General features: G+C 42.2%; 1 protein-coding gene across 1 annotated transcript in view; it reads right to left on the minus strand.

Annotated features, from left to right (window-relative positions):
- Window positions 1-4,911: 4,911 nt before the first annotated feature.
- Window positions 4,912-23,616, minus strand: part of LOC104365109 (sodium-dependent neutral amino acid transporter B(0)AT3) — a 30,557-nt gene continuing 11,852 nt past the window's right edge. The window contains exons 3-12 of the mRNA XM_032989004.2: window positions 23,465-23,602; window positions 19,401-19,582; window positions 18,882-18,992; window positions 12,790-12,902; window positions 12,393-12,521; window positions 11,797-11,953; window positions 9,957-10,161; window positions 8,747-8,906; window positions 6,735-6,897; window positions 4,912-5,715 (exon numbers count right to left, since the gene is read on the minus strand). Of these exons, the coding sequence (XP_032844895.2) occupies window positions 5,503-5,715; window positions 6,735-6,897; window positions 8,747-8,906; window positions 9,957-10,161; window positions 11,797-11,953; window positions 12,393-12,521; window positions 12,790-12,902; window positions 18,882-18,992; window positions 19,401-19,582; window positions 23,465-23,602 (1,571 nt within the window). The 3' untranslated portion in view covers window positions 4,912-5,502. The remainder of the gene's footprint in view (window positions 5,716-6,734; window positions 6,898-8,746; window positions 8,907-9,956; window positions 10,162-11,796; window positions 11,954-12,392; window positions 12,522-12,789; window positions 12,903-18,881; window positions 18,993-19,400; window positions 19,583-23,464; window positions 23,603-23,616) is intronic.

The raw sequence follows: 23,616 nt of genomic DNA on the forward strand, positions 1-23,616 counted from the left end.
AACAGGGTGTAGGCAGTGTTACTCAGTAGATGGTTTTCAAGGCATTGATGGACAACCACCACGCAGGGATTGGTAACACAGCTGCTAGAGGCTGATTTGCAGCATTGCAGTCTGTCCATTAACATCAGAACTCAGTTCAAAATGTCAAGACGTACAGAGTCAGTCATACAGTTGTTTTGGTTTTTGTTTTGTTTTGGTTTTTTTTTCTTCATTCTGTGAAGTGGCGTTGTTAAAATAAAAATCTGAAAAAGGTAAGAAGCCATAGAACAATTGCTCCTACTGGAGCAGAGAGCAGATGAAGAACAACCCAGTTGCTCCCCAGCCAGCAGCTCAAACACTTAAACCCCCCAGTCCCCCACCACTGTTCTGCAGTGGTACTGGTGGGAGAGAACACTGTCATGGACAACATCACATAAGGGAGGCCTGGCAGTGCAGGAAGTTTTATTTTCTATCGTGTGGCAGGAAGGGGCAGCGAGATGCTGCAGCGAGGGCCTTGTCAGGAATGAGGCTTGAGCACTCGGAGGACTTCCCACGCTTTGGCTGGAGCTGTTCCTACCTGGGGCCATTCACCCTTTACCCTGACTTTCTGCGGCTGCGCGTTCCTTCCTCCCTGCTTCACTGCCCCTCTCCCGCTGCGGTACCTGGGGGTGGTACCAGTTTTGACTCTCCACGGCTTACTGCACCAAGGCCTGTGGGTTCTGCGTGCGGGGCTGCAGAAGGCTGCGCTGGCGGGCAGCAGTGGGGATAAATGCGTGCCCACGTCGTCCCAGTCACCGCGTTCTGCGTGAATCCCCAGAGGAGGCGGGGGCAGAGGAGCCCGACCGTTTCCCAAGAGCCAACAGGCACGCCTGTTTTCAGAGAACGGTCTGGACCAGAGGTTGGGCAGCCTGAAAGGAGACCTCACCCGCCAGGATCCCACAGCACAAATCCGTACGGGGAGGATGGGCCCCTGGGAGGAGCAGGGAGCCTTTCTGCGGTGAACAGCTGGCGCAAGGCAAACTTCCAGGGTGATCCAAGGGGTGCCCTGGCTAAGGGGGGTAGATAACTGAAGCAAGAGCTGTGCTGTGCCGGTCAGTGTTGCAAATCGGTGGGCTGGGGAGGAATAGAAAACCTCGCTGCTCCCATCCAAGAGCAAGGTAGTTCTAGATAGTTTTGCTTCTAAGCATTTGAACTTAGATTTTTCCCAGTGAGCCAAAACACGTTTTATTTTCTAAGTTTTAAGGACAAATTTTTGATGTCATTCAGCACGCTCCCCCCTGTAGAAAAGGATGGGGCTGTTTCCACCTTCAGGCTCAGAAAAATGGGTCCTGTTTCCAGCGTCGTTGCTTCCTTATACGGCTTTCACAGGATGCTCTAACACGGAGAGTGGAGGGAACGTAAACATCACCAGTGGCCTGGATTAGCCTATTTTTGCTCTGTATCACAGTGTATACTGCCATAATACAAACTGCTGATGTGGTCTCAGCTGAAGGTGTAATTTCATAAAAACGCGTGAATGCAATGCTTGCAATTCTCTGAGCTGATGTTTGCCTGTCCCCCAAAACTACTTGCTGACTCATCAGTTTTAAACAGTAACTGCTGGTTTTGAAGGCTGTTTGTAAACAGATACAAGAACAATTCAGAAGTCACAAAACTATTTCGTTTAAAAATATCCTCCATTTAAGAAGGCAAGCGAAAATAATGCTGAAACTGTGATGTGTTTTAGCAAACGGAGAATTTGGAAATTTAAAGAAGAGCTGGCAGTCTGTACTAGAAACTTCTACTTATTTGCTGCTGCAGGTTACGACAATTGGACAAAAATGCTGTGAAAATATATGTAAGGAATAAATTAACAATAGCAATGGCATAGATCTAATGCTCTAAAATTAGATGTTTATACTGTTGGGAAAGTAGAAATATTCCATAAAGCTACATCTGTACAGAACTGTTCTAAAAAATAGTGCAATATACTATGGTGGTAAAATATTTTCTACTTAATTGGTAGCAAGGTAGTACGTTAATCAGCGACTGCTGACAGGAAGTGTTTGGGTGGATTGAATAACTTGAATCTGGAAATATTGAAAGAACCGGTTTAGGAGAATTCTGAACCTGTAATGTGGCTTTTCAATCATCATTGGAAAGCTGGGAAAACTGCAAAAGATTTGAGGCTTGGAGGGAAGGTTGAGCTCTTTAGGAGAAGGTAAGCAGAGAGGTTGAGAGCTAAGCCATTCAGTGTAACTGCACTGTGCAGCCGATGTTGCAGGTGTTGCAAACCACTCTGCAAGTCAGCTTGCTGGAGGCTGTTTATGGGGAGGAAGAATGATAGGGCTGAAAATTGGTTTTTAGTGTCTCTCTAGCGCTGGAAGGGAGGAATTTGACAGAAGCCCCTCTAGAGGAAGTCGTAACATCTGGATGCATCCATCAAACACATCTTCCTCCTCCCTGCTTCCTTTGGGGAGGGGTTTGTGGACTGTGACTCTCAATTTGAGGTAGGTATCAAATTTTGCAATGCAGGGAACTGCCTGTGTTCCAGGACTCTGCTTTTATCTCTGCAGCTTTCCTCTGTTTATTGTTTTATGATCATTTGGATGCTTCCTTGTTCATACTGCTGTTGCAGTGGTCCTTCTGAGGCTTTTCCATTTAACAGGTGCTTGAGCTCCTTGTTTCGGGGCTATGGATTCTGCTTAAGGCTGAATATCACCATGCCTGTGTCTGTGTCCTTTAAGATTTACCCCCCAAAGAATCCAGGCTGTCCTTACAGCCTAGACAATTCTAGAAAAAGACTCTTGTCTGTCAGAATGGTAAGAATTTACAGCAGACTATTATAGCAAAGACGATCTGATGGGATAAGCAGGTAAAAGATTGGGAGGAGAGTGAGCAGAAGTAGAAGGCGCTTAGTTTGTAAGACTTTGACACAGATTCAGTTTCATGTTTGCATGCACGTGCTTACTCAAGTTCAGTCATGCTATTCAAGAGGAAAAAATATCTGTAAGATGTCGTGCTTCATATGAACAAGCAGGGGAAGATTGCAGCGCTAGTTTTACTGGAATAAGGCTACAGTTCTAGCACAGAAATTTTAGTAGAGGTCACATCAGAAATGCACTGAGAATAGAAAAGCAATGTTCCTGCAAGAGTTGCTCAACACGTTTTCTACATGCCTGCTTTGGCTAAACAGTAACTTCAGCTAGTACATTTCCCTGCCATGAGTTGTAGTTACTGGAGATGAAAATTGTCTCCCCTTGAGTCCCATCCCAGGCTGAACCGTGTGTCCGGCGACCCACGAGGTCTCCCTTCGGGTGCATGGTAAGGGCAGCTTAAAAGTCAAGAAGTCTGACTGCCATGACAGTGACTTGAGATCAATTTATAGACTTGAAAGTCATGTATTTGTAGTTTTAATTCCTTTCGCAGCTTGTGTCTGTATGTGTTTTTCTTTAAGAACAGATCTCTGATCAAATACTTAAACCTGCTGCATATACTCCACATATATGATTGTAAGGAAGATCTAGCTATCTGTAGTCAGACATATGAATATGGAGTGTATACTTTAGTTAATTAAAAAATCTTATTTGTGTATTTACAGCTTTTATATGACTATATGCCCAAAATTGCAATTATATTGTGGGTTTCTGTCATTATTCATTCTTTATGGAAACCTTTTTTACTCATAACCTTTCAAATTTAATTTGCAACAGGAAGAGTGGCAACTGAAATCTTCTGTGTCATTATCAAGTGCCTTTACAGTGCACAGCTGCAGAGCATCAAGAAGTTTGCTTGAAACTCTGTGACTTGTGAGGTTTCAGCTGACAGAAGCTGTTGTTTCCGTTCTGGGGCACTTGCCCCTCTTTTGACTTGGGGGGCCAGGGCTGTTGGCAGGCTACCGTGGGGAGTTGCTGGACATCATCATGCAGACGGCTGGCCAAGTCTGTGGCTCTTGGGAACAGAAGCATGCAGAGCCCAGGCGCTTAACTCGTTTTCAGGCAATACCACTCATCCCACATGGTGGAAGGGCAGGAGGCTCCGTCCTGGCAACTGCTGTGCACCCGTGAGTTCACCCGTGCATTGCCTCCCAGCGGGCAGAGGCACGGGGTGGTCTCGATCTTCTGGTCATCGTGACGGACTGGACACCACTGTTTCTAGTATCATCACTGCTCCAGGGGAGTTTTGCTATCCAGGTTAGCTGCAGGAGAGGAGGTTGAAGCAGCAGCTGTGTGAGTGGGCTACTTAATCTAAATAAAAAATTTTAAAAGTCTCCCTTTCTTTACCCTGCTCTTTCCTTAAGCAGCAAGGTAAAAATCATCCCCTCTTCCCTCCCAGGCTTGCAGTTCCCCCTGTGCCTCTTTCAGGGCATGAGGTAACTGCCTTTGCTCTGCAGACTTTGAGTTGGTCTCATTCATCTTCACTGTGTGGCCAAATCCCTGTTACCCATTATGAAGCCCTGCTAGTGTGTAGCCTCTCACAAAGCTAAATACTGAAATTGCCTCCATTTTCCTTAATCTTCCTCTCCTTTCCTTGACTCTCTTAAGTACTCAGCCTAAAGGCTTTGTCATACCTTATCCTCATGTATTTTCCCTCTATTTTCTCAGAGGCTGCTGGTTGCTCAAGTATCTCTGCAAAAGGGATCCTCATCTCCCATCACTGCAGAGTAGCCAGGATTTGCAGGCAAGTACAGGAAAACCTGGTTTTAAGTAAAGATTAACTGAATTGTCATGTCATGTAAGGTTGCAGCTCCCTGAGAGGCTTCCATATATCTGCACTTTTATTGCAGTGTTCACCTACTGTGTTCAGTATGAGAAATTAAGGGGAAAAAAAACTGGGGACATTCGTTTTCACAGTAATTTTCACTACAATAAATTCTGGAATCTGCCAAGGATAAGAGATTTGTGCAAAATTAATTACTCAAATTTACTTAAATGTACATATTTTAACTGCTGATGCTTTATTTTTGCTCTTTGCAATGCTTGAGAATACGAAATAATCACAAAATAACTGCTATTTAAATGTGTATAGGGATTTACAAAAAGTAGAGGGTAGCGAACGAGAGGAGTCCTTACTCTTTAAGAGCTTCCATTCTACATCGCTCAGAGGGGGGGTCACTGAATGAAACTCTAGGTGCATGTGTTCCAATTTTTTTGTTCCTGACCCTTAGGAACAGACTGGGTTTTTAGAAGAGAAATGAGGGGAGGCAAAGGGCACTTGCAATAACTAGCAGGCTTCCCAAGTTTAAAGTCTGGCTGGAGAGGGACATGAAGTTGGTAATTATGTGAAAATGGTTAAAGCATTAGGGCTGGTACTTGGTCAGTATGCAGGATTCAGGACAGGACGTAGGAGGGACAGGATGAATATAACTGTTGTGAAATTGCTTGAAAACAAAGGAAACATAGAAGCACTGTATATAGAGTGCTAGTGATTGGCTGTAAGCATAGGAACTGCATAAACCAGCTTGGTTGGATGATACCATACTACAGCTAATAGTGTCTAACAAAGGCTGTCTTTTTTTAACTTACAGACAGATACAGGGGGCATTTATTCTTTGGGATGGGAAAAGTTGCTGTTAGCTCCCTGACAGGGAAACAGTGCCGGTGGTACAGAGCTTGAGTCCTTGCTTCTGCACATTCGTTTGATCAGATGGACGAGTGCTACCAGAGGTACAAACACACAAGGGAGGACAACTAACAGCACACAGATGGCCATCACCCAGGGTGGATAAACTTTCTGCTCTTTCATAGGGAAGCCTTCCTATGGAGATAAAAAAGCAAGCAAAAGAAATAATTGGTAGGTACACTTACATTTTGCTACGATTTCCATTTGCATTTTCTTATGCCGTTACAGTAAGGACAGCAGAAGTTTTACTCTTGCTCTGCAGTAGCATTCAGTGGCCATGTCCTCTGTATACCCTTCCCATGGGTCTAAAGATGGCTGTAAATGTTTCACAGTTTCAAAGATTTACAGCTGGAAGTGTGACAGATTACTAGGGATGCAGGGGTTGCCCAAAGAGTTATCAAACTTTCACCTTCTCTTGGTTAAGCTCTGATTATTCTTGTTAGTGTTCAAAGCTTAGCTGGTTTCAGCAACTGCTAAGCATGCTCTCTGCCAAACAGGGAAGATTTGTACGAGAGATTTTGAGGGAGTGATGATAATGCAATCTCTGCAGGTCTGTGGCTATGAGTTTTATTTTGGGGTGATAGATACTCAGTGGTGTTTGGAGGAGACACGGCGGCTGTGTAATCCCTGTTCGGTGTGAGCTTCCAACCCCTACCCAGGTGCTGAATTAATGAGCACCGTTCCTGTACCCCTGCCTCCCTCCCTCCCTCCCTGCCTGTCCAAAGTACACATTCATATATTCATCAGGGCCCCAGTGACACTGATAGTTCTCACTGGTAAATGTTTTCATCCCCGGCATCTGTTATGCAGCTCTAAAGCTCCGCTCATGCATTTGTTCCACCTCTGAACCCCCTGTAGGTATGGAGTGTCTGTGAGACATTTCACTTCCACAGTTCTGTGCCTTACACGCCCGTAAAAAATAGGGAGCACAGAGTATGCGGGGCTCCTCAGGAAGGGGCTTTGCTAACAGAAACGCATTTTAGTATGTGCAACCTCTGTGCATACTGGAGCCTTCTCGTTCTGAGCGCTGCATCGCTTCAGGCTGCGGGATGTAGGTAAGCAGTAGATGGCAAGGATTTTAATGGATCCGGTAAAGGAGAAAAATGCACAGCTCTTGCTTTTATTAGAAGTTTTGAAAATATTCGGGAACATACATATTTAGGGTTCCAGGCTGCATAGCTTGGCGGCTTCTGTATCTGAAGAGTAACAAAGGCCATGAAGACAATTAGGAGGAGCAGAGGGCTAATAAACCTCCATGTGATCTGCCAGTAGAGGTTGGGTTTTCGTCCAGTCATCCATTTCACATCTTTACTGAACCTTTTAAGAGGAAGCATGTTTATGATGATGTCAGTTCTAAGTGGTAACAGTTTCACTTTTTCATATTTTTCTGTAAGTTTTAAACACATTGTACAGCTCCCTAAATATTTTCTATTCCATATCCTTCTTTAATAATTTACTATAGACTTAAGTAAATAATAGTATCAGTAAAGAAGGTGTTTATTGACCCCTACCAGGGATGAATGATCAGTTTACATTGTCATTGTACATTACCTGAGCACCTAGTCTAAGGTTCCTAGGCACAAATAAGTGATGAGAATATTACAGCAGTTCTGCAGAACTATTCAGACATTTTAAAAAAGACAAAATTGCCAAGGGAACAAGCATAACTTATTAGAAAGAAGTCTGAATTAACCAGTACCAAATGAATTAAATCAGGTCAGGGACAAATTTGTTGCAACCTGAGCCAGCTTCCCCTGCAGTTACTAGCAACAGTCGTTTGGGCATGGAGCTGATCTCTTACGTATACCTCTTACAGTTTTGTATGCTGAATGGACATAGATATATGGTCCTGGATTTGATAGTTACGTGATAACCTGTATCTGTCAAGCTGGAGAGTTGTGTCATCTGGAATAGGAATTATGATTTTTGTGTGTGTGGTTTCAAACACCAGCTTTGTCTTCAATTCAGTTAATCTAATTGAATATATTAGAAATTCTCTTGAGAACTAGGAAAAAATGATTTGACTATGGTCATATTCCATAGTAACAAAGAGGAAAAAGTATATGTATACTAGCACAACAGAGAAAACACAGGTGCTGTGGAATCCAGAGTCTGCTGTAGTGTGTGAAAGCAGATTTTATTGCTACTTCTGCATCATGGAAGATTTAGGCTAGCTGTATGGGCATCAAGAGGGATGTGTGAAATTGTTTGTGATGATATAGCCTGGGAGTTATCACCATCTAACATGGGAAATACTCCAAGGATCTTGACAGTGGATCTAATACTCCAAGGATCTTGACAGTGGATCTAAAAAATCTAATGCAGGCACTTTAGCTGTAATTGAGGAATATTTTTTTCCTTCAGTTTCTTATTTTTAAAATCATAGGCTATGGTAAGACTTAAGTTGGGATGATACTGAAACACCTTGATATATGCAACAACACTGGCCATATGTGAGTCCATTACCTATACAGTATACAAACTGATCCACAAAAAATCAGGACCTTCCCGATCCCAGTGCCAGAGTAAGAATTGGAAAGGTGAAGTCCCAACGTGTAACTGAGTAAATTATAGAGGGGAAGAGATTAATCCTTACTGAGAACTGGGAAGATTACTGGGCTGGAAGGGCCCTGAATAAAGAAGGCAGGTTTAGTCAAAACGAGATAAGGTTTCCGACATTTACAATTACAAAGGATGTAGGAAAGGTTCTAAACTAAAGAGTGAGTTTAATTAGTGTCTGTGACTGTGGAGATTCTCAGCACGCGGTTTGAGCCTTTTAACATGAGGGAGTTACTTCATGTGGCTTACTAGGAAGTTTGGAGGGAAAAATGGTAAACAAAAAATACAAGAATATACAAAAAAAAAATAAAAAAAGGCAGTAATAGGAGGCTATTTGAAAGATGGTGTAACTCCTCTTGACCAAGAACTGCAATGACTTTCTAGCTTTAAACTTGAGATCCCCCCTTCCATAAGTGCTACGCAGAGATTATCCCTCCTGTTTTACAAATATAGGAGACTTGAAGCAAAGAATGATAACTACATTCACAGAGCTGCTAAGTGCTACAGAAATAAATTAATGTTGTACACCTGTATGTAACATATATGGATTGAGAGGAAAAAGCATTTGCCTCTTACGAGAAAAAGATTCCATACGTTTCCAACATACCTTTTAATTTTATAGACATACGTAACCCCAATCACTTCAAAGAAAGCGATGACTAGGAGAGGCAACGAGCCTGCATAGCTGTCAAAAATGTCAATCCAGTAACTTCCCGAACCCAAGGTAAAACACAGAGCAATGAGGAAGCAGATTAGACATATTATACCTGAAGAAAAAAAGGTATCTTTGTTACTGTGTTACTTTGTATGCTGTGTTACTAATTGCTTCTGACTCTGAGATGGCCTTTGGTTCAATGTGGTGTAAAATTAGCTCCAGACTTTTTTTTTTTTTTTTTTTAAAAAAAAACTCACAATTGGAAAATCATTTTCAAAATAATATGGTTACCTCATCAAGTTATAAATAAGTTTGTTTCTCCATAAGGAGTTGTAAAATGAGAAGGTTATAATTTAGATGCCACAGGAAGACTCTAAAAAAGGCATAACAGCAATATTCCCCATAAGAATTTAAAGAGGCACATTGCAGAAGTGTTAATCCGTTACTTCAAATGGCCAGAAATTTTTCTAGACCAATTTTTCTAGACCAGTTTCACAGTAGGATCGCTCAGACTCTCACTGAGCCTGGTTCTTGAGGATCGGGTTGGGTTTAGTAACCGTTTCTGGTTCGAAGAGATTCCGGTTTGGGTGCAAGAACAGGATCGTACGCGCTCATTCCTCAGTTCCCGAGTGGTCATTTTCTACTCTGGCATTTTCACAGTAAATGTGAAATAATCTGTAGCAGTATAAACCTGAATGAAACAGGGGTGAATGACTTATCTTACAGTTGTGGTTAAGTTCGTGTGCAAGTGGTTGTGGCAGATCGTCTGATGTCACTGGTTGCTTTTAAGTGACTTGTTTAGGTTCCAAAGGCTTAAGTGAAGACCAGGCTCCTCCCGACATCTACAACAGCTCAGACTGAATGTGACTTCAGGAAAAGCAATTTAACAAGCTTTCTCAGACTAAAACAGCTCTCGCAAGCTAAGAAGAAAACTGGCAGGGCAATGTAATGCTGTCATCTGACAGCTTCTGCCATAACTGCTACCCCATCTATGATGTGCTTATCTTCTGCAAACACAATCCGCTGCCCTTACTAACACTATGAGATAGCTAAGTTAATATTAAAAATTCTTAATCCCTCTGTGATATTTATTAAGCAGTCGGTAGTTTGCGCATCTATAAAGAAGCCACCTTCTGTGAAAAAAGCAAAGCAAATACCTTACCAGATAATAACTCTTTGGGTATTGATTTAGATATAACTTGAAGCTCTAGAAGAGGAGTGAAGACTCCCTCGATGTTCCCAAACATAGAAGAAAGGCCCAAGCTGAACAACATTGTGAAAAACAGGATGGCCCAGGCCTGGGAGCCTGGCATGAGAATGATGGCTTGGGTGAAAGTGATGAAAGCCAAGCCAGTTCCCGATACACTCTGCAGAATTCACAAACAGATAAAAATATACATTATAATGACATAAATGAAGTTTCTCATGTATCTAGAATTATGACACGCTTCTGTCCTTTGCTGGAATCAAACATGCCGGTCAGCCTGTGGGGCTCTGTAGCAGCCAGCAACGGAGAAAATAGTTAGTGGGAAGTGTTTGTGGGGATTTTAATTTTAAATGGTTTATCAGTGGTGCGTAGGCAATCATAGAGCAGAATTTTAGCTTGCACAGAGAGACGAGTCCAGGGTAAAGCAGATCTGAGAGTTATAGTTGAAATAGCAATTGTTTTTTCAATACCATCTTAAATATATTTTTAAAAATAAAACCTATAAGGTAGTAGCTGCTGGAAAGAAAAGTACGTAAATAAGGATATGAGTGCCACTCTAGTTGCAAGAGATTTGGTGAACTGTTGATCACAAAAAAAATCCACAGTTACCAGGGCAGAAAAGGCTAAAAAATCCCAATTTTGGCCAAATTTCTTTGAATTCAGCCTCTAAAAGACAAGGGGATTTAAATCTAATCACTGAAAATGCTAATGTTGCTGTAATTTGGAAGTAAAATATGTCAAACCATAAATCAGAAATGGATGCCATCAGAGGAAGCCAGATGTAACAGAAACTGTCTCATGTCAGGGCTGGAATGTCATCCTTGGGCTTCTACGCTGTGTGAGTGAAACAACTTATTTCACCATCATTGTGTGTTAAGGCTATTGTGGATTAGCAAATCCTGTCCCTAGCAAATGTGTCCATCCTTTTGTCCTAAAATTTTATTTTATTTTCTTCTCAAGCTCCTTTATTTCTTACTCTCTCCTCCAGCCATGGCCCTGTTCTTTACTCATGAGGTGGTAAGGATGTGTAACAAGGGAGTACGGATGGGTGAGTAGTAAATGGGAGTTACAGGACTGGTGGGTTCTCTGGAGCAAGTGGAATGAGGTTGGAGAAGTAAACAGAGAAGAAACATTTGTGTGTAGTAGTAGGGGAAATGTTTTAGGAGGGTTGGAAAAAAAGGAAAGGGAGGGGATCGTGATGTACTTTGCCGGGAGTAGGGGAGCTGGGGAAAAAAAAATAAAAATATTGGTGAGATCCTGTGCAAAGAGGAGAAAAAATAAAAGGGAGAGGACAAGAGGGAACAGAAAGATGGGGAAAGGAAGATAAAAGAGAAGACAGTGATAAGATACCTTCCTGTGATCATATATATGTGATTGAAGGCAAACAGTGAATATTTTAATAGATTTTTGGATACTTTCCTAAATATGGATTTAGGAAACTCCCGTTTAGGACCCTTTTCGTATAACCTTTCAGCTAATTGTGTTTCCTCTGTTGTGCTTATTCCTGTAAATCAAAGTAGGAATGAATCTTGTGTCCACAGTAGGCTCCAGGTAGGAGCACTTTTGAAGATTAGTTTCGTGATAATAATGTGTAATTTTGCATGCTGTACCAGATGGCTTTGAGTTCAGACTGTCCTACAGCAGTGTTGTTATTTCAAATTTTGAAAAAAATTGTCAGGATTATGTATAATATGTTCATTACAATTAAAGTACAAGTACTTACAAGAAATAGGAAGATACCATTCCTTCTACATATTTTGGTTAAGGGTCACTTTGCTCAAAGCAATTATAGTACCTGATCAAGAAATTCCTGAAGGTCACAGCTTTTCAGTTTGAGCCCAGAAATTTTTTCTGGATATGATGAATTTAGAAAACTAATCCAGGCTGTATAGTTCTGTCGCATGATGCTTTCTTCTGGAAGATCAAATTCATTGATGATATTGATAATATTCCTGCCAGAGAAGCCAACATATCTTTAGTTTAAATGTTTGCAGATGATGTGGCTGGAAATGCTATGCAGATGCAGTCTCTAAAACATTTCTGGATTTATTTTATCAGCTCTCCACACCATTTACACCACTTATGTTTAATAACTTAGTGAATCTGGTGGAATAGGAAAAGGTGGTGTTTTTTTAACTGAGATTGAGATGTGATCCTTGATGCACTACTTACAGTGGATTGTTTTATAATTTGTCTTGCTTCTTATAAATGCTGCCCCTAATTGTTCTTGCCTCAGTGCCATAATACTTTCTATTTTTTATATTACTTCTCCATACAGATGCTTTTCCTTTGTAGTGAAAATAAATTCTCTAAATGCATGTTTTTCAAGTAACACATTATCTATTTAGGCATTTAAACCACAGTATAACACTGGAAACTCAAGTTTCTCACCTGTCCAAGCAGTCCCAGTAGCCTGTGGTTGCTTTAAACCCCAAAACAGAAAAGACTGGAATGGAAGCGTAGAGGGACGTCATGCTGTTCACAATTGCTACTGTCACAGCATCCTTTTCACAGTCATTTCTAGAAATAGCATTCAAACAAGTGAAGTGACTAAAAAAAGGTGGTATTTTATCTGTGATTCTCTCAGGTATTTCTGCAAGCATTTTATTTTTTTAGATTTTTTTTTTTTTTTCCCCAGCCCGGTAGAAAGACAGCAGCTGTTAAGGTCCTTTAGAAAAAATTAGAATCTTTTATAAATATCCTAAGGAAAGAGTTTTGAAAATTTTAGAAAATTGCACAAAATGCAGCAAGAATTTAGCCAATGTATAAAGGATATAGTTCTACTTACTTTGGTGGATTGTAGCTCGAGAATGCAATAAGCCCTCCAAAAGCCAAAGAGAGAGAGAAGAAAATCTGGGTAGCTGCATCAAGCCATACACGGGGATTTTTCAAACTGTTCAGCTGAAATAATTGGAATAAATGCATATATAAGGCTTTAATTAAAATTTCCTTTTCTCCCCCAGTTCTCATAGCTCTTCGCTTACATTACTTCTGAAATTGTGAGTTGTGTTGCCATCTAAATGCACTGAAAATGGGAATTAGTACAAAACATGTCAGTAAAGCAGGTGTTTCTGAAGACATCATTTGGTCTTTTAAAATGTATGCAGTAATTATAGAATCTGTTTCATTGTACACCTGTCTGGTAAAAATGTGTTTCTAAATGATTGGCATTAGGCACACAATAGGTATAGTACATTACATTTTTCCTCCATTTATTTCTTTTTGTTAATCCGCATACTGGGTAACTTACAGTTTAAGAATATTCTCTTTCTAAAACTGGATAAACAAATACTAAACCTTCATTGTTTTAAGACACAAAGTGATTCCATAACTTTCCAACTTTTCCTAAAAAAAATTTTAAAAATACTAAAATCCCAAGCAGACAAGAAGAGGATATCAATTAAAAAGAGCATCTTAAATTAGAAGTACTGTGAAAACATCAATAAAAGATAAAAGGGAAACACAGGAAAAAGGAGAAGTTGACAGAATGAAATCTGAATTTTGATATAAGGGAGACATGCTAGAGGAAGCTAAATTAAAAAGTCAACAGTTGTTGGATTACAGAGAATAATATGCTGTTTTAAATAGCTGCACTAAGAAGGAATCTTACCATTAAAATCAGTCTAAAGGAAAAATATAAAATATAAGTAATGTGCAAAATGTAAGTGCGCTCAATAAATACTAGTTTCTGCAGAAACTAAGTGGTGGTGTGTTCTATTCATACCCTACCAGGTAAGTTATTTTCTGATCTGTTATCAAGTAGGGGGAATAGAAACCATTAATAGGTAAGAATGAGTGTTTTAATAAACAGCTGTCCCAAAAGTCATACCAAGGCTGTAGGGTATTCCAGTTTGTTTTACATCAGTCTGGGTCAAACCTGCACCCTAGTCATCCAGGGCAAACTGTGTGTTGTCTGTGTCGTGTCTACGCGCCTGTGCTATCGATCCTACTACCTGGCCAGGAGCGTTTGTAGGAATGGTCCTGCGGGGAACATTTGTAGGAAGGACAAGGTCTTGCACCTAGGAAAACATCCAGCAGCGCAGCAGAGGCCGGGATGTCCCCGTCGGGGGAGCAGCTCTGCGGGAAGGGGCCCGGGGGGACAAGCAGCTCCGTGCGAGTGACCGGTGCGCGGCGGCGGCGAACGAAGCCAACAGGGCGCTGGGCTGCAGCAACACGGGCACCCCCAGCAGAGAGGGGGGAGTCACTGCCCCTCTCCGCTCAGTGCTTGTCAGGCCGCGCGTGAAATTCTGGGCGCGGGTTTGGTCCCCGCTGCACAGCAGAGCTGTGGGCAGGCTGGAGAGGAGGGGCCCAGAGATGATCCAGGGGCTGGGAAGCCTGCCAGGAGAGGAAAGGCTGAGAGAGCCGGGTGTGTTCAGCCTTGAGAGGAGAAGGCTCAGGGGAGATCCTACCTCCCTTTTCCAGTATTTAAAGGGTGGCTACAAAGAAGACGGAGACTCCCTTTTTACAAGGAGTCGCACGGTAAAGATAAGGGCAATGGGTACAAGCTACTCGGGGGGAGATGCTATTTCAAAACAAGAGGAACATTTTTCACAATGAGGACACCCAGTCATTGGAATAATCTCCCCAGGGAAGTGGTGGGTTCCCCAACATTAAACCTTTCTAAGATTCAGCTGATAGAGTGCCAGGTCATCTCGTCTACACCATGCTTGTGCCAAGAAAGGTTGGATCAGATGATCCGTGAGGTCCCTTCTGGGCAGGGATTCTTTGATTCCGTGATTCTGTGAATGAGAGGCAAGTATGGCAGAAGGCCCTTAATAGCATTTTGGGTTTCTCTGAAGCTGGCCTGAGCTTGAAGAGCGAGAATAATGGTTTCACCTCAGTGTGGATGGGTGCCGCGAATGCCATCACTGCAGATACTTTCTCCACAAGTACACCGGTGCCCTGACCACAGCAGAACTGGTACAGCGCTTTGTACGACACAGCATAGCAAGCAGGTACGTGTAACTATTACTGGCCGAAATGCTTCAGCTTAGACAAACCTTTCTCTATATGAAAAGATCATAACCAAACCCTCCAATGCCAGAGTGCTCACTGGTGGGACTTCGTGCAGGAGCAGAACTAGATTGCTGTGGCGGTGCAGAAACTCTGCATTCGCATTGCTGCGTGGCCTTCACAGTTTGATCAAGTGCTGCCAAGTCAGTTGTCAGTGCTGAGAGATGTGACTGTTACAGGTCTGGCTTTCTGACTGGGGACTTCGGCAAATGATTCCGGACATAGTTTCAAAATGAGTCTTGGTGATAGCTGCAGTGCATTTATTGACTCTAAAAGATACTAATCAACCCCTCAAACTTGAAGAAATAGTGGACAGGCAAGCGTGCTGTGGCAATGTCATTATCTGGTCTTAAGAAAATTATTAATCTAGATGTTGTTTTCCATTTTCAGTAATATGGCATATGGATTTCACGAGCGTGTTTTAAGAAGAAAAAATGTGCTGAAGCTAGAAACATGCAGATGAAGATTCACAACCGGAATGTAAACGAATGAACACAGGAGTAATGAGGAAGGGAAGCCTAATTACTCCTCCTGGGCGCTGAGATGTTTGGATGCTTGAATACATGAAACACGGAGAGAAACTTCTTTAAAACAGAATTTAAAAATACTGGGATCCCTGTGATGTGTAATTTTGGTGTAAAAACAGCTGTTAATTTTCTCATAAGTAAGTGGCCAACGGGTAATACCACACTTAAAGGCAGCAGTTCATTAAGGTAGTATTTTCATTCTACCTCAATACCAGAAACAATATGGACACAATCTTGAAAGGAATTTTAAGTGTCCATTCACAGTAATATATCAAATGTAAAACTAATCTGCAAAATAGAGGAGAAAATTGCAAATTGCCTCTGTGATAGAAGATCTGGTGCCTGTGCTACCTTTTCCTTGGCTATTCTCGCTGCTCATTAAAAAGCCAGAGCTCTGGGCACAGGCATCAGTTTCCTAACCAAGTTCCTGGAATTGTTCATTGCCAGAGAATCCCCATATATTTACAATCTCTGAAGCTCTTTCAGGTGTGAAGGAGACGGGAGAAGGAGGCATTTGTGCTCCTGGGCTGACAGAGATGTTCACAGAAGCTGAACTGTGTAGAGATCATTGGTGATGCTTGGTGGGATCCCTCTTCTGCTGCCTCTGATTATGTTTTTTTAACAAGAACCTTTCCAAAAGTCTCTGTTCCAGCTCTTGTGTTGCTTCATCTTTGTACAACTTCTGCTTTCCCCTCAAGTGTCTGTGAGCATAACTTCAGTATCTTTTTTGTTTTCTTGGCAGCTTTACTTTCCAGGTAGCCAAGGATTTAGAGAGGATGAGTAGATCATCAGACTTCTCCATGTCTGAAAGTCAATGAAAAGAAGTATTCGTTATTTGTTCTAGAATTTAAGATCTGAAAGTGTGTCAGATGGCAAAAAGCCAACTGTGTATTTCTCCATGCAAATAAGACCACAGCCTGCCATATTTAAAATCTATATGCATGCAGTTATTATTTGTGATATTTGCTAATGAGAACTAAAATAAAAACTTGGAAATTGAATAAACTTAAACAATGGCAATTTGGTAAAAAAAAAATTAAATTCAGTTGGGTGATTATGATGTTGAAACTTGGTAAGATATGACTTTTAGCACTAAGTATTACTTTCTTTCACAGATTTTTCAAAAACAACTGTGAGGTGTAAGTTGCCAGAGAGTGGATGTGGCAGCTATTAAAGAGAAACTACAATTTCTGCTACACTACAGAATTGGAAAAAAGTGAAAAAGTATTGCCTCCAATGAGTGGAGAATGTCAAGAAGGCTGACTTTTCAAATTTTTTTTTTTTTTTTTTTTTTTTAAAGCAAGCTGAAACAGACAGCAGGTGAGCTAACTCCTACTTTATTTTGCTAAAACTTTACAAGCTTCCTGCAAATAGATGGGAAAAGAAGATTAGACCAGCACACACTTAAGAAATATGCTTTACAGTTTTGCAAGCTAATGTGGTCTGTGTGGGCCAGGTAAATCTTTGCCAAAAAAAAAAAAAAAAAAAAAAAACATAAACCAATAGCCCCCCTGTACAATTCTGGGACATCCCTTGTGGAGAAGGGTAACAAAAAAACCGCATGTATTTACTGATGACAGTGGTGGGAATAGTTCCTCATTAAACAGGCTAACAGAAAAGGCAATACTGGTACTGCAGCTGTGGGTTAAGGGGAAGAAGAGAGAAAGGAAATGTTGCAGTTGTATGCTTATTGTCTTTCTGAAGTCCTTGAAGTGCTAAAATCCTCCCCAGCAGTTGGTATGTTAGTTTAACAAAGCCATTTCTCTGTCTTACACTGTAACTTTCTATGCAATAGCAACACCCATAGCAGATATCACTTACCAGGCTGTTGCATCAGCTTTTCCATGTTCGTAGATAAGAACATAATTTCATCGCCAAAACCATCTTCAGATGACTCTTCAAGGATGTCCCCAGGATCTACTTCCTCAAACCAACTAATCATTCACTGCTGGTTGATTGCAGTTGGATTTTCAGTCTGACTCTTGGCGCCAGTCTGCAAAGCCATCCAGCTCTTCTCTTATGATGACCCGCTCCCCCTCAGCCCTGTGATACCTCCAGGCTTTGTGAATACACACAAATCTAGTTTTTGCTTTGAGTTCACCGTGCGATGATTGTGAGTTCCCAAGGTGCCCGAGCTCTTCCAGAGAAACCCAACAGCCGGGCTGAGACCAAACAACAACCGGCCCAGCCCTGTTTGGGTTGTGTTATCTAATCTGCTTTCTTCATTAAGACATTGCACCACGCATTTATTGCCCTCTCTGGGCTGTACAAAAATGCAAGTGCACGTCCTGGTCTTCTGGAAAGATTCAGGTTGTCCTTTTTGAGCTCTGAGAGTGTTCAGCTGGGTGCCCGAGCCACTGGGCTTGCAAGGGGCAGGGCATAAACAAGGTGTCTCATCTGAGCTTGCTTTCGCTGTTGCCCCTTTCCAGGCTGGCATGTAACATACCTGTGGGCTTCTTGACTTATGTTTTCCTTGATGCCTGTGTTCCTGGTGTAGCATGGGAAAGGGAAATACCCAGTGCTTCTGTGGGGGGAAGCACTGCTGTGGCTGCAGAGGCAGAGGATGCTCTGAGACCGTCTGTCAGTGGGTGCTGCTTTCCCTCCTCTACGCTCGCCCCTTTATGGAGCTTTTTAGCACGAAGACAGAGCTGTGAGGAGCTTACGGTTGATAGCAACCACATGGTGGGACAATTTGACTTTGTGTTTGGGAAGGCCGCAAAGGACAAGGTAGAGGGATCCCTCTGAAATGGCCAGCATATGGGGGGATCTGGGACTCCTGTCCCTTTGAGAAGATGAGAAAAAATGGGAGAGGGGTATTCTCCAGCAGGTCTGTCTTTTAGGGGCATCTACAGGGTGGGGAAAACTTCAGCTATGGAGAAACAGGAGAAGGAGAAAATTACTTTCAACCTTAAAAAAAATCGCTTTGCAGTGTAATTCCTCATTCATTTTCCTTGTAAATTCATGAAAGATTAAGGTTGTGTAAATTCTGTAGCATTGACAGGGAAATCCCATTTTATACATAAGAGAGATGATTCTGTTCCTGAAATGCATCAGTTTCACTTACACATTCAAGACCAAGGCATCCATAACATACTCAGTTTTCCAGTATTTTCTGGTATGCTTGTTACTGAACTGTTAAGTACTTTCCTGCTTCTTTTCTTGCTAAAGTACATTAAAATGCTAAATCACTTAATCTCAGAAAAAAAAAAAAAAAAAGAGCTTAGCTGAGCTCTTGCATACAGAGCTTGATCTGGAGATGCTGGAAAATTAATACATAGTATGAGATCTGAGGGGGAGAAAAGGGAAAAATAGTATTTCTGACTATAGCAGCAATACTTACATTTGGGGTGAAGAGGTAAGCCAGACCATCAGTGGCTCCTGGTAGAGTGAGTCCATGAATAAGGAATATAGTTAGGACTAGGTAAGGAAATATTGCTGTTACATAAATTGCCTAAAGTAAGAAGACAGACAGATACACAGTTAGTGACAATAATATTGATAAATCCCACTTATGTTATTGTAATATACAATCCTAACAATATTAGATAAGATAGCAATGGATGGACATTGCCATCTTTAAAAGAAGTAGAATGCACTTTTGCAGAACATGTTTGTGACAAAATTGCTCTTAACACTGTGTGAGGGGAGACTGGTAGAGCAGAAGCATTTGCAATGGGAAAGGAGAGGTGTGATTTTGAGCCACCTGCACCACTGTTACCACTCTGCCGGACAAGGAGCACGCTGGCATGATGCTACTGTGGTCAACGGGGAAGGCAAGGCTTTCCTTGGTGGTGAGACTCGGTCTCTGGAGAGCAAGATCCAAAGTATGGGATAATGCACTTCTCTACTCCTTCCATACCTTTCCTGTGGTTTCAATTCCTCTGATGGTGCAGAGATAGACAGTCGCCCAGCAAGTTGCTAAGCACAAAACGAGCCACCACTGTAACGTGCCACTCTCAGTGACGTCAGGTGTTATGTTCAAAGTTTTCCTGTACCAAAAATAATTCACTGCAGTACTTTCGTGACATTCTTCACTGAGCCCTGGAAGAAAATGTGGCAAGCATAAGAATAAATTTTAAAATTGGTAATATTTTTCCCACTCACTGTATGGCTAGGAAACAGTACTTTATACTAATAGAGAGCGGCAGGATGGTCTCTTGTGGGCTGCCAAACCAAATACAGAGATGGACTGAACTGGCCTTTCTGCACTGTCTGTAATGTGCAGCAAGATAAACTCTGTCACGGCAGTCTGAGACTGCAAGACGGAGATGACACCTTCACCAGAACATCACCAGCATTTCTACAGGTGATAACTTTCTAAATACAAAAGGTGTCATATTCGGTGCAAGGTAAAATCTAAACTGTAATTGCAGTGGACACTATGACATTTTTTTAGCTGTATGTCTACAAGTTGGTGGAGCTGTAACAAGAGGCAGGCACCGGAGGATACACCTAAGGCCAGGAACCCCTGGCCATCGTAGTGGGGCAAGACCCAGGCATCAGACTCTTCTGGTTCACATTTTCAGGATTTGTGTGAGCAGGGACCTCGGGCACCCATGCCCGGGGAAGGAGGTGCCCCCCAGCCAGGCTCTGTGCCTGGAGAGGAGGGGGCCAGGAACACTCTTCTGCCTACGTGCAACCTAAATGCCTGAAGGGAAGGCTGACAGAGGTCCTTCAGGAAACTCACTGACGCGCTACCTTTAGCTGGAAACCCAAGTTCCCTGGGTGCTGCAGCTCCTGCCTTTGCCCCTAGCCAGAATCACGAGTGTCCTGAGAGCAGGAGGCAGCCCTGTTTTCAAGTCCCGTCAGCGTCGGCTCCTGCTGGGATTACCTAACGCAGGGAGCAGAGTAGCTCGGGCAGGGCGGTTGGCTGCTCTCCTGCCATGAAGGGCTGACAGCCCAGGCTGGAGAAAGGGCAGCTCGTTCCACCTGCACGGAAGGGTAAGTCAGTCATCCTGGAGTGACCACAAAGGGAAAGAACATGTCTGCAGGCAGGAGAACGATGAGGTGCTGCATTTCAGCAGCATCCTGATGCTGCGTTTGCTGGTAGTAAGCTTGAAGTGGCTGAACGGGTTAAATGGCTACAGGAAACCTCCCTTATTCTCCTGTTTAAACTCCAATTCGATTCACCATCAACCAAGGGCCCATTTCTCCCTTTTCTTGCGACCTTTCGCTCACTTCCAGAACAGCCACCATTCACAACAAAACTCTGAAAACAAATGTGAATCAGCAGCGCGGCGATTAAGCCCCTTAGCAGCGCTCAGGGATCCTCTGAATTCCTTGCCCCAGTGGGGAAGCATGCTGGGCAGCCAGCTCCACAATCTCGATGGTGAATCAAATCTGGTTCCCTTTTTGCCCTGATAAATTCCTCTTAGGGAGTCTCTTGCTATGCAGGAAACGCTAATTCAAGTATTTTCAACTAAAGGCAAGGAATCGAAGTGTGTCGCTCTTCCATCCTCGCCTCACAGCCCTCCAGGCTCTGGGAGAGAGGGTGGCTGCAGGTCCTTCTGCTGTGGCTCGGGAGAAAGGACTGACTGAGGAGCCCGGCTCTGGGAGAGGTTTGTAGAGAGGAACCCTTCCACCTGACCCTGGGGGGCAGAGCCATCAGCCCTGACTGGGTTAAAGAGAATAGGAAAATATTTCAAAAGAGCAAAAGCAACCCAGACAAAAGACATCATAAAACTGTTATTTCTAATGTAGGGAAAAAAAAAAAAAAAAAAAAAAAAAGTGGTAAATCAACATTTTGCTCTTTATCTTCTGTAAAATAGAGCCATAACAGGTCTACCAAGAAGTAAAAGTGGACTAGAAAATGCAAATTACATTAGAAATAATCTGCAAATTATCAACTTTTAATGGAACAGGTGCAGCAAATCCCAGCAGAAACAGTGGAGGAGATTCCTGGTTTGTAAGTCTTGAAATACTACAGAAATTCTAGCAGACAAAAAGTTAGGGTGCATACCTTCGAAAAGCAAGAAAAGTGACCTGCATAAGTAGTGGCAAAATCTTGAGCTCAACTCTGGGCTAAATTCTGGGAAATCTGGCCTAGCTGGCAAAAGGCTGATGGACGAGGAGTAATTATGACTGTGGTCATTGTGGCTTTATGAAACTTTTAAAACAAAACTCGGTCTGGTGAGATTGCAAGGTGGAGAATGAAGTAACTTGCAGGGATGTTATGTACTGATCTAGCCAAGTGATTTTTTAGTTACAAATTTATGCTCGAAAGTGTGGTTGCCACTGAAATGTCATTGCACCTGAAGCTGGCGATCCTCTTTCAGTGTATGAGGACACTCGTGTGCTCGGACTTGCTGGTGTCCTTTCCTTATCTCTGAATTAACAGAATCGGACGTGCACCTGGACATACACTGACCAGCACAACCCCAGTTACCTCTGAATACACGGTCTCTGTCAGTTGAATGAAAGTCTGTGGCTTGTAGCAGAGTGTGTGAGTAATTAGCTATGTAGTGAAAAGTTTTGCTGCTCTTGTTCCTTTGGTCCCAGCTTAAGTATGTGAGCCTGAAATAATGCTATTTTAGTCTACATTCAGCTAAGCCTGGCGGATGGGAACAGCTGCTCCTTGACTCATTTTGGAAGCAGGTCTCTGGAGAGAGCATTGCAATCGTGATGGAGAAGTGCAGGTTCTTCCCATCTTGGCACTGGTATTGAAAACTCCACCCTTAAAGGACTTCTTTGATATTATCGAAAAGACGCTTAACTAAAAATGCAGGTTTTTATATACTGAACTAGTTGATTAAAAAGTTGATCTCCAAAGCAGGTTTGGAAAACGTTTAGCTTTTTGTTGGGACATATGTACCCTGAGAAATTAAAGAATCCTATTTCTTAAGGTCCAAATAATTTTCCCTACTTCTGTAACAAAGATGGGGGATGTCTGTTTGTCTTTCTACTCCAGAATATCCTAAGGTTTCCAAAAGAAAGTTGACTTCTGCTATGTTTTGTCTTTTTTCTTATCCTCTTACTCAGATTATGTTTCTTGCTCTGCCCTGGAACTCATTGTCTCTCATGCTCTGAGCAAAAAAGAAAGCTGAAAAATAATTTTAAAGAAGTGAGAGCAGTCTTCCTTAGCCTGCGTATGTACACTGCCTTTGGTCTTACACCAGGTTTTGGAACGGGTAGTGCAAATTTGATCTGAACACCAAAGATTCCCTCTTTAAGTAGTTCCTCTGCTACCTCAAAAGTGTTTTATTTATTTAGCTACTTTTTTTTTTTTTTTTTTTTTTTTTAAACATTGCTATTTTGTCTCCCAATTTGTAATCAAGCAAAAGGGGTTGTGGACATTCTGGCTTTTGTTGTTCCTGCGAGGATGATGAATTTGAGTAGGCTATCATCACTCGTAGTGAAAACAAACCAGGTCTTGTGCACAACTTGGGGCCAAATCAATTGTGGCTTCTCTTCTCAGGGGTTTCTTGGTTAGCTGCGCTAGGAAGCTGTCTTGTTGGATGTGGAAAGGTAGTCTCAACAATCTACAGGCAGAAACTAAAGTTCTCCTGCAGGGTTGTGTTTCCTGCTCTGGCAAGTTAGCTGATCTTTCTGCACACATCATGGCAAATGAGATGAAAGGTTCTATAGGAGCTTGTTATGAGTCATAATAAATGCATCACCACCTAACAAAAACTCACAAGTCTCATTTAAAGCAGTTACTGAAAGATATAGTCATAAATTTGGTTCTTAATTAGGCTGACAATCTCACGTGTCTTGATAGATAGTTTATGATAGCAGACACGTGTGTCTTGATAAAGGACTATTTCTCCATAGTCAGAAAGCAGAGGATGCTCTTTCAGACTGGTGTTTCTATCACAGCACAAGCATAAAAAATAAACAAAACTTCCCTTTTCCCCTTGTTAGCCCACAGACTCTGATGTTTGTGCTCCTCCTTTTGCTAGCAGCGATGCTCGAGGTGGTAGTTACCTGTTCTGTTTTCATTTAGAGGACAGACACTCCAAGGAAGAGGTTCTTGGAAGGAGTTTATAAAATACCACATCACCCAGGTTAAAACAGTGTTGTAGTATAAGCTCACCAGGACCGACACCATCCACGAACCAACCCCTGCATAAAGCACA

Source organism: Tyto alba, unplaced genomic scaffold, assembly GCF_018691265.1.
Source record: "Tyto alba isolate M040663 unplaced genomic scaffold, T.alba_DEE_v4.0 Super-Scaffold_27, whole genome shotgun sequence".
Classification (NCBI taxonomy): Eukaryota; Metazoa; Chordata; class Aves; order Strigiformes; family Tytonidae; genus Tyto; species Tyto alba.